The sequence below is a fragment of the Chanos chanos genome, chromosome 9 (genome assembly GCF_902362185.1).
Source record: "Chanos chanos chromosome 9, fChaCha1.1, whole genome shotgun sequence".
Classification (NCBI taxonomy): Eukaryota; Metazoa; Chordata; class Actinopteri; order Gonorynchiformes; family Chanidae; genus Chanos; species Chanos chanos.
The window spans coordinates 22,758,446-22,775,974 of record NC_044503.1 but is presented as its reverse complement, the minus strand read 5'-3'; the positions used below and the strand labels follow the sequence as shown (position 1 = coordinate 22,775,974).

At 39.2% G+C, this 17,529-nt stretch overlaps 1 protein-coding gene and 1 pseudogene across 1 annotated transcript; both read right to left on the bottom strand.

The window, feature by feature from the left end:
• Positions 1 to 930: 930 nt before the first annotated feature.
• LOC115821137 (C3a anaphylatoxin chemotactic receptor-like) lies at positions 931 to 6,827 on the bottom strand. The gene is made up of 2 exons (XM_030784898.1): positions 6,757 to 6,827; positions 931 to 2,236 (listed from the first exon to the last, which is right to left on the bottom strand). Exons 1-2 carry the CDS (start codon positions 6,761 to 6,763, stop codon positions 1,158 to 1,160), a joined length of 1,086 nt encoding a protein of 361 aa, XP_030640758.1. The 5' UTR covers positions 6,764 to 6,827; the 3' UTR covers positions 931 to 1,157.
• Positions 6,828 to 9,939: 3,112 nt separating this feature from the next.
• On the bottom strand, positions 9,940 to 15,859 carry LOC115821479 (chymotrypsin-like protease CTRL-1; annotated as a pseudogene).
• Positions 15,860 to 17,529: the final 1,670 nt, after the last annotated feature.

Sequence of the window (17,529 nt, the reverse complement as noted above, 5' to 3'; positions counted from 1 at the left end):
TCATGATTACTGTGTTGGTTCGCCTTGATCATTTTGGTCTTGACAAGCCTGTTCCTGGATTTGCAGCCTGTTCCTGGATTTGCAATTTTGTCTTGTGTTTTTGTTACCTCAGCTTGGTTCTGGTGCCTCTGTATCGTGTTTTTTGACCTCTGCCTGTTTTTTTGGATTGTGTTTTTGCCTAATGTTTTTTGGAACCTCTGCCTGGTTTTTCTGACTCTCTGCGCCTGATTTTCTCTGCCTGTTTTTGACCACTGCTTTTGTCTTTGTCCACTGGTACCGTCATTGTGATTTTGTCTTTTGGATTTTTTTTTGGAAAGTAAGGATTTCATTAAACATCTGTTAAGTAACGTTCTGTCCTCTGGGTCTGCTTTTGGGTCCTCATTCTACCAGGCCTCACCAGCCCTAACAAAAAGAAGACTGCAACTCTGAGTATTGCTTTAAGCATGAATGTTTAACATAGCCTAATATTTTGTACCATTTTACTGTTTTTTTTTTTTTGATTGATGATACTATGTAAATATACTTACAACAGATACACAAAGAGACATGAACTCATGAACCAATAATATAGTAGATTAATATTCAGTTTGTTTGTTTATATCTTCTTACATAGTTCTCTTCTTCACCTTATATAAAAATGCAAGTCATTTTATCATTTTAATACATTCAGTACATTATCATATTATTCAAATTATGAAAAAAAAATTTTTTATCACAAATTGTATAACCAAGATTAATAAATTGAATTAATAATCACTCTTGCCTTCTACACACAAATATAAACAATGAATAATACAATGTAAGATAATGTTCTAATTTTTTTTCTCATCTCAGTGTGTAAGAAATTCAGATACAGCTAGCTATCACTGACATAGGGACAGCAAGAATAAAAGTATAATGTTCAAATGATGGAGATTACTTAGCAGATTACTTACATAGACGCATATGTCTGACATGTAAAATAGCTCTATTACGCATACCCCAAAAGAAAGGATTTCTAAAAGGGTGACACAATTTCTGACCATTGACACCACACATCAGATGGTCAGTGTCCCTGTTAGAATAGTCGTTCAGAGCCATCAGTGGAATTCAAGAGAAAAGTGGTACTTGGTGTTGCATCCATGTTACTTTGAATTATGTGTCAGTTTCTGGTCTCATTACTCAATAAATGTCTCTTTTTCCAATGGGAAGACAGGGGAAGTGAGGGTGTCCTTCCTCTCTTTGTTACTTTGAGATGAATGGCGGGAGTTGGTGGAGAGCTGAGTCGAAAAAAAGGCCATATTCTCCTCGGTAAAGGCGCTCTCCAACACCACCAGTAGGGACTGTTTCAGCTTTGTCTGAAATTCTTCACACAGGAACACATACAGAATGGGATTGAGACAGCTGTTGAAGAAGGCCAGATTGACCACCAGAGGTTCCACAATCATTAATATTTTTTGTGTGTCCTGATTCCAGCTGATATTTTTCTCCTCGTCCTCCCTCCTTCGCACATCTATAAACTCAAATATATGAAAGGGTAACCAGCAAAAGAAGAATGCCAATATCACAGATAGGATTACCCGCAAGGATTTACACTTTCTCTTTCTGTGGAGGCGCTTGACTCTCACCCCAATGGCTATATAGGAGCAGGAAATGACCAGGAAGGGGATGAGAAATCCAAGCACAAAACGGGAAAAAACAAGGGACTTGTAAAAGGGAAGTGTACCGTTTATGTCATACGCGCAGTGATGGAGGCTGCTATTTCCGGCTGGGATTAGTTTACGTATGGTAATGAAAGGGATGCTGCAAAGCACAGATGCAACCCAGATTAACCCGCACGTGGCCCAGGCTTTTGCCAGCGTGCGATTGTTGTGGGACCACACCACTACCCAGGTGGAGAGGCAACGGTCCAGACTTATCGCTGTCAGCAGGAAAACGCTGGCGTACATGTTGACTATGCCGATCAGACTGTAAAACTTGCACATGAAGTCGCCGAAAGGCCAGATAAAATTACGAGAGGCGCTGACAATATTGAAGATCGCCATGAACGTGAAAAAAAAGTCAGCCAACGCCAGGTTCAGAAACCACACAGAATTGACAGTCTTTTCCATCTTGCACCCTGTCACGTAGATGACAAGCCCATTTCCGAACGTGCCAAGGATGAATATCACAATGGACACGACGAGGTGAATTATCTGGGAGTAGTTGTCCAAATTGTAACCTGCAGTGCTGGAATTTGATGGGACAGCTGTGGTATCTGTAAAGTGAGAAAGATCAGCTGTTTTAGAAATAACTAATTAGTAGTGTACCACTGACAAGAGACCACCTTCTAAAACAAGCCACAAACAAACAAGCAAAAAGAGGCTAGCTGTGCAGATTAGGAGCCTGAATTACCAGGATATGAAAAACATATCCATTTACTGATCTATTTATAGGAACATTCTCCAAAAAAAAAAAAAGCATATTCAATAACAGATTTTTACTTATGCAATCATTAACCAATGAAAGCAGGGTTCTTTTTTTCGGTCATGCATTCTTTTTTTCATTAATCCCTCTAAGGCAGAAGTTGTCATCATCAGTCATGCAGTTAATTAATTACAGTCTGACAGCACGATGAGAATAGCACCCTCCTATAAATACACTGAATAGCAATTCTTGTGGTTTGAAAAACTTTTTAAAGTAGCATAAAAAGAGTGGAGGGTAGGGAACAACAACAACAAAAAAAACCTCACTCACTCACTCACTCACTCTCTAAGCCGCTTATCCTGAGTAGGGTCGCAGGGGGTGCTGGAGCCTATACAAAAAACTCCTAAAAATCTAAAATCTTCTCATAAATGGAAAGTCCATTTTAAGTTGAGGTTATTTGTGAAGAAGTGAAATGTTTGTCCCCAGACGAAATATTACTGGAGCATAAAACAGCAGTCGATTAATGGAAAATGTTTAGCACTCAGACTGTTCCTCCTATTTCCTGAACACATGGTCCATTTTGACAGAATTTACACCATGAGTTAGCTTATAAATACTGTGGTGACAGGTTGCCAACACTTATTCATAATCTAAAAACACCATGAGGACAGATGCTCCATGAGTGTCTTTAATAGTGACTAGAAGAGTATGGCTTCAAATGGGGCAGATAGCTAAGAAGATGACTGATGCACGCACACACACACACACACACACACACACACAAACACACACATGTGTAACCCATTTGGTAGATGTGCAACAGTTATTTTGTTTACAAAGTAATTTTGAAATATAATTAATCAGTTTCTGTGTAACTCATTTCTTTCAGCCTTTTCTTTTGAGCTGTGTCACTAAAACTAATTGAAGCTGAAATCACACAAATAACACAAAATATAGATCAAAGAACAATGAATTCACATCTTAATATTTAAAATATTGTCAGATTTGAAGTTTGACAATTTGGTAACAACATTACAGTCAATCTTTTCTTGGCAGTGAGGTGGTTCAGCTGTGAGGGGGAGACTTACAAGGTCAAAGGTTATTGGGCTTCTTAAAGTAGCATGAAAGGGTGGAGGGTAGGGTACAAAAAAAAGAAAAAAATCTTAAACCTTCTCATGAATGTAAGGTCCATTTTAAGTTGAAGTTTTCAGTTTTCCAGTTATTTGTGAAGAAGTGAAATGTTTATCCTCAGAGGAAATATTACTGGAACATAAACCAGCAGTCGTTTAATGGAGAGTATTCAGCACTCATTTGAAATATTGTCGGTTTTGAAGTTTAAACGATTTGGTAACAACATTACAGTTGATCTTCTCTTGTATAGGTTCTTTTTGACTTGATTGAGTTTTCTGAGGGAATGGTGAGTCACCCACACTGGAGGAGAACCTACATGCAAAGAGGAAAACTTCAACCGTGCAACCACTAGATCCTACCTTGAACTGTGTTGATATGATTGTATAGTCCACGCACAGGACAGGCACACACACACACACTCGTGCGCACACACATACACACACACACACTCATGCACACACACACACACCACACACACACACACACACACTCATACACGCACACACACACCACACACACACACACACATTGTAGTTCACATATTTGCTTACACATGAAGAACTTCCCTTCAACATTTTCAAGTAGACCTTTCACTTACTGAACCTTTTACTCATACACTTACATCCTACAGAAACACTTATGCGATACATATCCTGAGTACTTAAACTGGAACACGTCCTTCTCAGATCAGTTGTTATATTGATCATTGTTGTATGTCATCACAAAACTCACTCCCATAGGTTGTGGAGGAATCTCCTCCACACATTTGTCTAGACTCTAGAGGCTATGAGAGTGCACTTAGCGACACCTTTTGGCAAGAATGCACATTACAATTTTCATATTTCATGCTTTGTTGATAGAGGGTTGCAAGAAACTTGCGTCCCTGAATAAATCTCTAATTTTTTTGACAAGTGTTCCTTTACTATACATTTTAAAACTTGTGTGAAACACCTCTAATGTTCTAATTCTTCTTGTGCACAGTAAGCATGGTTTGTGAAAATGTCGGTAACTGAATCTATGAATACATGTATTGTTTCAGGAACAAGTTGCTTTGAATTCTACAGGAACTGTGCGGTCTGAGGTCAAACAACTGGGATTTTATTTTGGATGATTTGATTTGTGCAGCCTGTGTTTTACGCCTTATATGAATTAAATGTATTAATTATTATAAACAACATAATTTATTAATTATAACTTAACCCGACGATCCTCATTAGTTTATTTCTTTGTCATGAGCACTAACCCTACTCAATAAGACTTGTGCTCATGATGTACTATTCTTTACGTGATGTCTTTATGTGATTATAATACTTGGATTGACTTTCATGGCAAAAAAGAACTAAGCACTGAAAAAATGTAGTCTTTTGTAAATTTGACCTGGAAGTAGTGCTAGTGAGTGGACCCAGTTTCTTCCTAAATTCACCACAGTTCATTGATAAAAATGAGTATTGTGTGCTATACATCATACAAGATCCCCCACACTAATGTAGATAGTATCATTCATGCAAAACAAGAAAAGGACAAGAAAACCAAGGCAGGATATGACGTAAATGTTCCCGCTACTTATCTATTTGCGTAAAGAGCATAACAGCAAACACGCAGATAGTGTTACTGTAGTGACCTTCAAAATACACAACTCATATTTTCGGCGCACCAGTTGGTGGATTCACAAAAATCTTAAGAAGTGTGTGTGTTTAAAACATTTGTAAAATGATTATTAAATCTTCAAAATATCCCAATGATCTCCTCATATTCTTAATTATAATAATAAGATCAATTATTATAATAATAATAATAATGCTAAAATTCAAGGATAATGATATGCAAAACTAGGCTATTAGACATCAATCAAATGCAAAGTTAATAAGCCTTGTGCCAGTTCTCTTAAATTACTGCCTTAAAACACTATCCTTATTATCACATACTACTGTCAGAAGTACAGTTTGCATGAGTGTATCTAACTTGCGGTGCTGGTGGTTACGTTTTTGAAAAAGTGTTTTCAAGAATCTGTTATCTGATGGCTATGAGTGAGCAGCTATATCCAGCCTCATAACAATCAGACATTAAGCTGTGGAGATAAGCATCATTTTTGCACATGCACGCTCCCCCTACTAATACACAATAACTGGGGGGGTGGAGGTGTGTGGCAGGGGGTTTTTGTTCCTTAAAGCAGTATTCCACAAACACTATTATTAACTTCTCTGGAATCTGAGTTGGACTCGTATGCAGTGAAGGACTGCAAAAGCGCACTCGCCCTCTTCATTTTGCATAACAAACAAGGGAAGAGCACAAAGCAAAATAGGGAAGTAAGTCACTTTTATCTACAGGGACCTGTAAAAACCTGTCAGCCAACACAAGGCAAGCGTACTAACATGGTTCCAGACTCTCTACCAGCTCCCTTTTCTCCAGATATGGTCCAGGTCTACTTACCTGACTGTGTTAACCAATAAAGCAAGTTTCAAGTTTATTTAGAGCCCAATATCACCGTTTACAGTCTCAAAGGGCTTTACAGGCCACAACAGTCAAAATCAAAACAGGACGGCACCCCCTGACTTAATCCTCATGGCGGGCAAGAAAAAACTCCCCAAAAACCCAAAAGGGAAATGGGGAAATGGGAGAAAGCAGTGCTGACACATCCCGTACGTTTGCAATCAGTTTTAGTTGGAAATACTTCACCCTTTCTAAATAAAATTGTGGTAATATTCAACTCTTCTAACTAAAATTGTAGTCATATTCTGCCCTTTTTTCTAAAATTATAATAACATGGCTACTTTGGACATAGTACATTACATCCTAGTATGTATGTGTATGTGTGTGTGTGTTTGTGTGTGTGTGCGTGCGAACTTATATATACACTTAAACACACACGCTAACACATGTATATTATACATGCATACAAGTACAACAGTTATGGTCATATAGGAACACATTTGCAATTATTTGAACAATAAATTGAATATTTAGACAAATAATAAAGAGAAGAGAGGATGAGTATAGTCCACTTTTCACAGTAGTTACTGCTCTTTTTCCTAATTAGGTAAATAAAAATTTCTTGCCATCCCTCTTAAATGCTTAGCTACTCCTCTAGTAGCTTTTGATAAGCTGTCATTTCTTCATACAGAGAGAAACAGAAAAGTTGCAATACCGATGATTACAGAAAGTTGTAATGCTGATGATTACAAACATGTAAATTTAGAGCACACGTAAAACACACTCAACACATTCAATGTAAATACTTACTTATCATGATTGTGTCTGAAAAGTTATTGCTGATAAATTCCACTTTCCTGTTTTGATGGATGGTGACAAGCTGAAAACATGCAGTACCTTCCTGTGTGCTTTTGCTGTGGTTACAGAAGTGAAGACTGAGAAGTGAGACTGAGAGAGATGAGGAAACAAAGATAGATGGGGGGAGGAAAGAGAGAGAGAGAGAGAGAGAGAGAGAGAGGGAGAGAGAGAGAGAGAGAGACAGAGAGAGAGAGCGGTATGGCGTTAGGTTAGCTGAGAAGATGTTTCCAAAGATCTTCACAATGTCATTGATGGTTTGTTCAGACCTCCTACATTTCCTATTTCTTGGAAATGTGTAAATTCTTCAGACACAAGCAGTGCACTGTTCTTCTAACTCAAAGCCTACACTGGTGTGTATGGGCAGTTCTGGTTTATTTCAGTTGAAATTTCAAAATTCTTTTTTGGATCTCAGGCCATCTAGGCAGATAATTACTTCCTGAGGTTTTTAAATTGGTCTCATGGTGGCACTACAGAGCAAACTCACTAACTCATTATCGAAGCTGCTTGTCCTAATTAGGGGTGCGGTAGGTGCTGGAGCTTATCCCAGCGCTCATAGGGTGAAAAGCGGGGAAACACCCTGGACAGGTCGCCAGTCCATCACAGGGCAGACACATGGACAAACACGCTGATAGACACATTCATACCTGTGGGCAATTTGTGTCTCCAACTAGCCTAACCTGCATGTCTTTGCAAAGACTGTGGGAGGAAACCGGAGCTCCCGGAGGAAACCCACGCAGACACAGGGAAAACATACAAACTCCACACAGAAAGGACCCTGGCCGCCCAGCTGGGATTCGAACCCGAGGCCTTCTTGCTGTGAGGCACTACCCAGCTATAGAGCAAACTGTAAAATTTAACTGTAAGTTAAACGGTGTGGACTGACTTGACAGATGTCATGTGAAAACTCTGGGTCGTTTTACTGCATTTCTCAATCGTTTTTTACTTTGTGCAATATCTTTCAGCAACATCCCTTTTTGTCCCTCCAGCACAACATTTGATGTACAATACACATTTTTAGGCAGACGTCTCATTACATTATAATCGAATTTTTTTTTTAATCCAAACCAGATGGGTACCATTAGCCAGTCACTTTGACTGGGCGTTGTCTCGCAAAGATGCAAGTCTGGCTGTCAATTGCTTTGTGCAGTTTTGAAACCAGAGCAGATTCGGATATTTTGACATGACTTGCAAGGCTGTTTAAAAAATACTAATCAAGTACTGAAACTTCTCATCAACGTGTGATCAAATGATTAATATGCACATCTGATTTCTAAGGAAATGCAAACCATATATTTAGAAAGGACTGTTTACAATAGAAACTGGAAAGGCGCCATTTGGATAGATACCCAATTTATACGAACCACACAAAAGACAACCCAAGCTTTCAAATGGAATAGGGGCCTGGACTGTGCAGGCTTTGACAATAAATCTCTTACTGTACTTGTGAATACAGGACTACAGATCTGACAGATCTCCCTGTGCCCCTAGAGACATTTGATATTTGTCTTTTTACATATGGGGCATATCAACGTGAAAGTGGTAACATCAAAATCAGATTTAAAAAAGGGAGTTTGTGGAAAGTGCTTTGGTGACACGGAATTCTCGTTTTGCTGGCATTTCACAAAATAAATTGAATAAAGTGGCACGGAAGTGTAATTGCGTCATCATACATAGTCAGCTTTGGACACAGATCTGTATTTGATAACTGTGATGTGCATTGGCCCAAGATGAAAAGCAAAAACAAACCATTTTTGTGGAGCTGACTCCAAATTTCAAACCAGGGCAAGAGCTGGCTGTATCATTGAGAAATTCACAAAAATGGACATTTTGGTGGTTGAATTAACCTAAACCATTTACTAGGGCTAAAATGCACATCTTTTAATGTACAAAGTGGTGCAAATGACTCAAAAACAGGTCTGCTTAGCAGAGGAAAAGCATTGTGGTTAAAAGATCCATCACTTGCCTTGTTTTCAGCAGACAAATGCATGTGTGGCCCCAGAATAAATAAACACACAGGTAGAAGTGCTTATTGTACACAGTGAGCATCCATCCATCCATTTTCTGCCGTTTATCCAGGACCGGGTCACGGTGGCAGCAGGCTGAGGAGGGTAGCCCAGACATCCCTTTCCCCAGCTACATCCACTAAGCTCCTCCTGGGGGATCCCAAGGCGTTCCCAGTCCAGCCGGGATACATAATTCTCCCAACATGTCCTGGGTCGTCCCCGGGGTCTCCTCCCAGTTGGTCATGCCCAGGACACCTCCACAGGGAGGTGCCCAGGAGGCATCCTGACTAGGTGCCCGAACCACCTCAGCTGGCTCCTTTCAATGCGGAGGAGCAGCGGCTCTACTCCAAGCTCCTCCTGGGTGTCCGAGCTCCTCACCCTATACACAGTGAACAGTTCTGCTCAATTTGTTATGTTGTGAGCTCTGATTTCCTGGCTTGGTTTATGCAACACAAGGCCAGTCCAGGTCATTAGTACTGTCCTATGGTGAGGCTGAAAACTACATCCCATGGTGGTCTCTCAGATAACAGGGCTAAAATCAACTGCACATTTATGGGAGATTTTGGAGCAAGAGTGGTTTTTACCCACCAGCACAAAACATTAAATGAGGTTTCAATGAGTTTATTATGAACAGGTGGCAGTAGAGTTCACAACACTTGCACAAGACACACTGTTTTAATGGCTCATGTTGGCCCAGTTCTTTCTTAAGATACCTTATGATCAGGGTTTCCCTTGTTTTGACAGTTAACTACATATACAGTTGTTCACAGAAGACTGAGCACCTGTTATAAACATTTCAATTTGTCTTCAGATAAATTTGAAGCTGAACTCAACTCCAACCACAGTGAATATGAAATATAGTCAATATGCCAACTGCTGACATTTGGGCATCCAAATTGAGTAGTTGCAGACGCAATGGAGAACCATCTGCTAATCTATGCTAGAACTGAATACAGATGTTGCTTCCTGTACTGTGATCTAAAAGTTAAGCTAGTGTTGTTTTCTTGAGATGCTTTCCAAAAGTATCCACGTGTCAGTCTGCTATATGCTAAATTAGATCAGTATTGCCTTTTAAATGTCGTATTTCATCATGCTTCACAGATATGCCTCCTCCAAACCAATTAACAGATACCTATAGGTTGCCCAAATTTTTGATGGAACACAAAGTCTTGTGTGGATCTCTTTCCCTGTAAAAAATCCAGCGGCACAGATATGAAACGCGGGCGTAGACGGCTGGGGCACGGACGTTGCAGTTACTCGTTCCCCAGGACACTATACCCACTCTGTTCTCACAGACTAGAGGGCCACTAGGCCCAGGTAACATTGTGTCTCTCTCACACTCCCTCTACCTGTCGTGTTGCACCTGTGGTTCGTTTTGGGTTTCTACGCTGTCCGGAAGCGCTTAGCTGGTTTGGAGCGTTGTAGAGAAAGCGGCCTTTTCATCCCGCGGCATTTTTCCCCCCACCAGTATGCCATGATCACTTTTCTGCTCTCGATTCTGTTGTGAATTGTTCATCATTTTTTAAAAGGTGACACGACAGCGGTGTGGTTAATTTTTGAGGTTCTACCTTCTTTTTTGTGTCCAGTCCAATCGCTGACCGCTCACATATGAATTGTAAACACCGCGGTGAAGTTAGCTTGAAATTCGATATTCGCCTGACACTCACCACATAGCTAGATCCCTTTCTCATGAAAAGTGATATACTTACACATTATATAATCCTTCTTTGTATTCAGCTGTGAAATTATAAGTAGAGTTCGAACATGACATTAAATACGAATGAATAACAATTTAAGTCACCTTATTGCATTCTACTGTTTAGTCAACCGTTCCTCCAGTGCGGACATGCGTTCCAAAATAAAAGTCCCTCAAAAGTTCATGCACACTGAAGGGTAATTTGTGTGCTGCAAGCAGAATATCGGTGAAATATAAGGCCAGGTATGGCCAACAAATTTTGAATACTTACATTTTATGTTGAGTTATTCTTTAAAGTGTAGTAAGGGGTTACTCATGATTGCTCTTCTGAATAAGAACATTAACTTTTTAAAACATGTTTTGGGACATTTGTGTTCAAAGTTTTGACCTAGTTTTAGTGATCAACCAGACATTTAGACATTTTATTTCAACTTAGATGTAAATAATTTACCAGTATCAGAGAATGACCATAAAAGTATAGTTGTGAAACATTTTATCGTATATGTCAATAACACCCTGGTATTGATGAAATGAACCCATAGAAACAGTTTTGAAACTTCTCAGAAAATTGTGAAAATGGATTAATAAATGTCAAAATAGCACTATTTAAGGTGAATTTCAAAGGTCAGGGCTTTGTCTTAGAGACCAACTAAAGGATATAGATATTTCATTTCATCTAATGTGTAAATAACACCTTAGTAGTGATGAAGGAAACACTGTGAAAGTTGTCCGAAATTTGTGAAATAAGAAAATAAGTGAAAATAGTGCTTTGAGGGGTTGACCTCAGGGGTCAGGCCTAGTCCTAATGACTAAATGAAGGATGTAGACATTTCATTTAATCTTATATGTCAATAGTATTGATAAAGTAAACATAAAAATACAGTTGTGAAAGTACCCAGAAATTTGCGAAAACAGATTATATATCAAAAAAGCGCTTTTTGGGGTCAACCTCAAAGTTCAGGCCTAGTCCTAATGACCAACCAAAGGATGTAGACATTACATTTCATCTTAAATGTCAAAAATATGCTGAATGAAATGTCTACATGCATTGGTTGGTCATTAGGACCAGGCCTGACCTTTGAAAGTAACCCTAAGAAGCACTGTTTTGACATATAATTGGCTTTCACAAATTACTGCAAAGTTTTACAACTGTATTTTGTTTATTTCATCAATACTAGGGTGCTATTGACCCATACAATGGAATGAAAAGTCTGCATCCTTTGGTTGGTCATTAGGACTAAGCCTGACCTTTGGTGTCAACCCCAATTAGTCGGTCCTTTTTTGGAATATAATCCGTTTTCACAAATTTCTGAGAACTTTCACAAGTATATATTTATCATTACTGGGGTGCTATTGACATATAGAATAAAATGAAATGTCTACATCCTTTGGTTGGTCTCTTTTATGTTGACCATGCCTGGGTTTATACCTATATATTTATATTGTACTTGCAGCACACAAATTACCCTTCAGTGTGCATGAACTTTCGACGGACTTTTATTTTGAAACGCCGTGTCCATGATAGAGAAGCGGTTGAATAAACAGTAGAATGCAGTTAGGTGACTTAAATCGTTATTCATTCGCATTTAATGTCATGTTTGAACACTACTTATAATTTCACAGCTGAATGCAAATCAGGATAATATAATGTGTAAGGAGTTTATGTCACTTTTCATGAGAAAGAGCTCTAGCTATGTGGTGAATGGCAGGTGAATATCGAATTTCAAGCTAACTTCACCGCGGTAGCATAAACTTGGGCTTCTAAGGAGGATTTCTTCCAGGCGGGCTTTTGCTGGGGATATCTGTTTTATTTCTCGTTTATTTAAATTGTTTTGTTTATTTATTTTTTATTTTCCTCTGACGCCCGGGTTGCCCTGCGTGGTATCACTGTTGTAATGAATTGTATTTAATTTAATTACGTAGCGGAAATGCTGAAAGTCTGAGTCCTGCGTTTTCCTCAGTGTGTTAATTTTTGTTTTGAAAAATTGTTTGAAATTGTTTCTGTTGGAAGCAGGCTAGCAAAGCACACTTTGAACAAAAGGTTGCCCTCTGGGTTTTTTTTTTTAAATCTTTTCCTTTTTTGACGCGGCTGTACAGTCCGTTCTCCGAGCGGACGACCGCCTCCTTTAAACCTAAAGAGACTTTGTTGCCGCGTACCGAATGGTGAAATAATAGCCTACATCTTTTTGAAGTTAGCTGTCTGGAATTTGTTTCTTTAATTAATTAAATAAATAAATAGATGAATAAATAGAAGTGCTAAAGAGTTTGCGGTGCTTGGTTAACTTCACCTAAAGCCAACATGATTATTATTTATTGTTATCTCATAATTTTATTTTTTTAACTATGTCTGAGTGGTGGTGGATATCACCTGGCGCCTGAACAATTAAAACATTAAAACAGCCCCACTACCGCCATAAGTGTGTGTGTGTGTGTGTGTTAAAGCAAAGCAAAATAGTGGATTTTTATGAACATTTATTTCGTACAAATAGGTTTAAAAATTATTTGTTTTCGGGAAAAAAAAAAAAGAAACGTCAAAGAGCTGATGTTCCTCATAACTGTGAGTGCGGTGCGGGTATCTGTGCTCCGCCTGCTTGTGCTGACATGACAGGAAGACAATAAGACAGCGGAGGGGAGAGAGAGCACAGACTGGAAAGGAGCAGCGCAGCCTGATTAAAATATAGGCGAAATGTGGTAAATTGCTACGCCACTATTTTGTTTTGATCAGGGTTTTTTTTTATTTATTTAACTGATTTGCTGCGGTGGTTTATTACAATGTTAGTTGTCTTTTTGTTCTCCTGTTTGACCTGTATGACGAAGTATTTGGCCACACTGAGGGGAAAAAACATTCTGAGATTTCGAGAATGAGGTCGTATTACGAGAATAAGGTCATAATTGGAAAAGTCATAATACTGTGTGTGTGTGTGTGTGTGTGTGTGAAAACGAGGTGAGAATTGTCTCAAGAGTGTTAAACCCCATATTTTAAAAGACATCACAGTGAAAAAATGTTATAGCAGTGTTTCTTGCAAAACACTAAAAACAGACAACCATGTTTCACTAAACCACTATGCTTAGATAAGTCAGGTGTGGTTGAAACCACTTTTAATGCAGTGCTTTTTCTTTTCTTTAGAGGTGTCAATGATGTTAGAGACACGCAGGATGTGATCAGGGCTGGACTGGACAGCCTCAGCAGTGTGATGTCATTGTTAAAATTCTGAGAGGTGTAGTAAGGATGAGTGATGGCCTAAAATTGATCAGAAAAGGAGACATAAATCCAACAAGAATAACTGTATGCTCGCTGCGACTGCTAACTGTTGGGAACACACAAACAATGGTGAAAAACTGATCGGTTTAGTATACTGTGTTTGCAGTGGTATTGTTGACCTTTGTCAACAAATCTTTTTATGTGTAAAATCAGTAGATAGTTGTGAACAAGTTCATTGTATTGTTGGAATGAACTTCAATGGCATCAGTTTTACGTGTCTTTGGAGACACATGACAGGTGCGTCTATTATGACTCTTACTGGCTCTTGTTGATCCAAATTCATCATGATTCAGTGAAACAAAGCTGATGTGCCCTCATAGTTAGGTACTCAGTGTATGGTATCAAAAACTATCAAGGCTTCAAAATGAGTGATCCAAAATAGGTAGCTGGAGGCCACAGATATTGAATGTGGAATCAGATTTTCCAGTTTTAGGCTGCATAATTCAGATGTCTCTCATTATATGAAATAGTTTTGATCATCCATTTTAAATGCACTTGAATCGTTGTTAAAAGGTAGGGCTGTTTATTAAAACTAAAAAAAATGTTTTACCCTAGCAATACGCATCCTCTGGACCGACTCTGCATTAGACCCACGGTTATGCTCCCCGAGGACAACATAGTGGCGTCCAGCACTAGAGAGGGAGAGGGACAGAAAAAGAGAAACGCATGTCAAAACAATATCTTCTTCTATTAGGCTCTCCCATAGAATAACATAAGCAAAAATAACAAAAAGAAAAAAAATATTAAAGAAATAAATCACGCAAACAAACAGGAGGATCTTACACAACACGGCAATAGGCAGCAGTGACAACTCAGTACTGGCTGATCAGGGAACCTCCGCAGAAGTGGAAACCAGAACTCTCCTGGGTTATGTGTGGGAGGACAGCAAAAAAGTCAAGAGAATAAAAAACATCAGTGCAAAATATTAAATATTATGGTCCTGGGGCCAAAGGGAGGAGCTTTGACCCACATAACTAAGTGTTTGACTTTATACATTGCAAGACTTTAAAGAGAAGCCCTCTTGGCAAAAATAACAAAGAAACTGGTTTAGAAGCCAAAAGACTTCAGCACTGGCCTAATGAAAGGTGATCATGGAAATGCAGTGAAGACTAGGAAGTGATTACCTGCAGAGACACCTGCCAAGGCCAGGAACCAGAAACTGCATTCTCTCCATTCACAATCTTGTTGTATCCACTAACCTGTGGCTTAATTGTGGGTACACCGCAGCAGCCTAAAGAAAAAATGACTGGATTACTGTAGTGTTGTGGTACACTGATTAGCCATGTGACTCGGGCCAAATGCCAAGTATCTCTGGAAATCATAGATACAAAGGGGTAAAGAAGATGCTAAGTATTAGGTTCTGAGACTGTTGAGCCTCATAAATAAACAGGATCTAGAACATTCAAGTGCCATTTCAATTCCAAAAAGGACTACTTTCCACAGATGCACATTTAGTGAAAGGAAGTGAGTTTAGTATGACACATAAAAGTACCAAAACATACCAAGTGAAGTGGCCAGAACAGCGAAACACTCAGAAGCCAGAACATGGTGCAGACTGCTCCTAACAGCTTTTCTGAGAGTGGTTAACTCTTATATTCACATCGGCTGGGAAAATGACATGGTGCACAGGAGCAGCTTTCATGATCCCACAACTCAGGTGCATTCATATCTGTCATATTTGGGTAACTTTTGATAAACACTAAACAAACAGGCGCACAAACTCATTCATGTGCATCTTACACACATGCGCTTACCAAGAGCAACAACATGGACTTGACGGCTATGAGCTTGCATACTCGGACTGATCAAGATGTGTCTTTTGGATACATGAGAGATGTAGCAGGTGTTTGATGTTTAATGAACACATTCAAACTCCTGTGACAATCTGTGAGGGTATAGGGATTAATAACCTACAATGACCTGTTCACAAGGTACTAAGGGGTCTCACTACACCAGGAGCTTGGATGTCATCTTTTTGAAGCAAACAACCAGTGATGGATAATGACCATGAACAAAACATGCCATGAGTATACACTCAGATCACACAATGTTGCATAACTTACTTAGAAACGCGAGGACAGAATTGATGACCATGTTGGGAAAAGTTCAAGAGGAGTCTGTATCATGTGTTCTTTTCCTCTTTAACCTATTGACATCATATTTATTCATTTAACAGATGTTTTTTATCCCAAGTGATATGAAGACCTATCTTTCCTGATAGAGGAATGACTGCTATGAACTACAAGTAGTTTAAGACGTTAAAAAAAAGGCATTAAAACTTTTTTTAAAGGCATTAAAGGGAGGGAGTCCTTTTTTTTTCCTCATACTTTTACTATTTATTTACAAAGATGTGAACTTGTCTAAAATATACTGGTATTTATACATTGTATACAGGAACTGACTCATAAGGAGACTGAGTGAGCAAAGATTTCCCCTCACTTCACAAACTGTAAACTCTTATCTGATCCATGCAGAAATCAGGAGGGGTCATGAGGTTGTCTTTTTACAAAGTTGTGACCGCATGTGGGCACCTGAACCTCTACCTGGGGGAACAGTATCTAATCTTGTGGATATGCTTTACTTTTCCAGTGCCTACAAGATTGTATTTTGCAGCCATGAGTTTGGACCTGGTTGGGAACAAAATTTCTCATTTGTGGTCGTGATTCTGTGATAAGACAACTGCAATTAGTGATGCTGATCACTTGTTTCTACGGCCATAACAAAGTGTCTGATAGACAGTCACTGTAAAATGAGTGGCCTTTTTTTGTGATCATGATCAAGTTTTTGTGAGATTCCACTGAACTAAGATTTTGTTTCTGGTTTGCAGGTGAATCTACAGAAACCACATGGGTCTCCAAGCAGACAGGTGAAAAGCAGTAGTGGCTGACTTTGACTGTACTGGAGGATGCATGGGAAAAACTATCCACTGGATTGACAGAGGGTAGTGATTTACCCATGGCAGTGATTTCTGACAGTACTGGGAATGTGCCATTGTGAAATGGGTGAAATATTGCTGTTGGATTTTTCAATTATGTACAGTGTTTCTCCTGTATTCCTGTTGTTGTTTGAAGAATGCTGCTGCTAGATTTTTGCTACTGCAGCAAGGAAATGTTGAAACTCAAATAATAGATAACTGCACTTATAAGCTTTCAATAAACTACTTCCTGTTTTTCTGTCTGTCAGGAAATGTTTTCATGTTTTGTTGCAAGGAAAGCTGTCTCACATAGGGGAGACCGGGTATGTCAATGTCTCTCCCCTCCGCCCCCATCATCACCCACCCACCCCTACATCCATGAAGGATGACATCCAAAAAGAGTTGGGACAGCAGCCCATCCAGAGTTCCCACAGTGACAGTTCCAAGAGCTGTACACCCAGGACAGTGGGTGTGGCTCCAGATCAGGCCCCTGGCAGAGACAGTGGCTGTTCCAATGCCTGATGCTTTGGAGCGGCAACAACCATGGAAAGTCAGATTCTTGTTCAGTACTGCATTTATCTGGCATGTCAGAACACAGTAATCTTGCTCTGCTGTATGGTAAACTGTATAGTGAACTGCTTACAGTAAACTGTTGCATGGGAATAAGTTTGTATTCTTTGATAAAACATCAGAAATACAGTCTCTGTGCTGAACCATACCTGTCCACATTTTTTACCCCATATGGCCAATATTTAGATTGTTTAAATGTTGTTTTTGGAACGTCACAGTGAAAGTGTTTTGGGTGCATTTTTGGGGAGATTTTATGTCATATAGAGAAACAGCGTTAGGA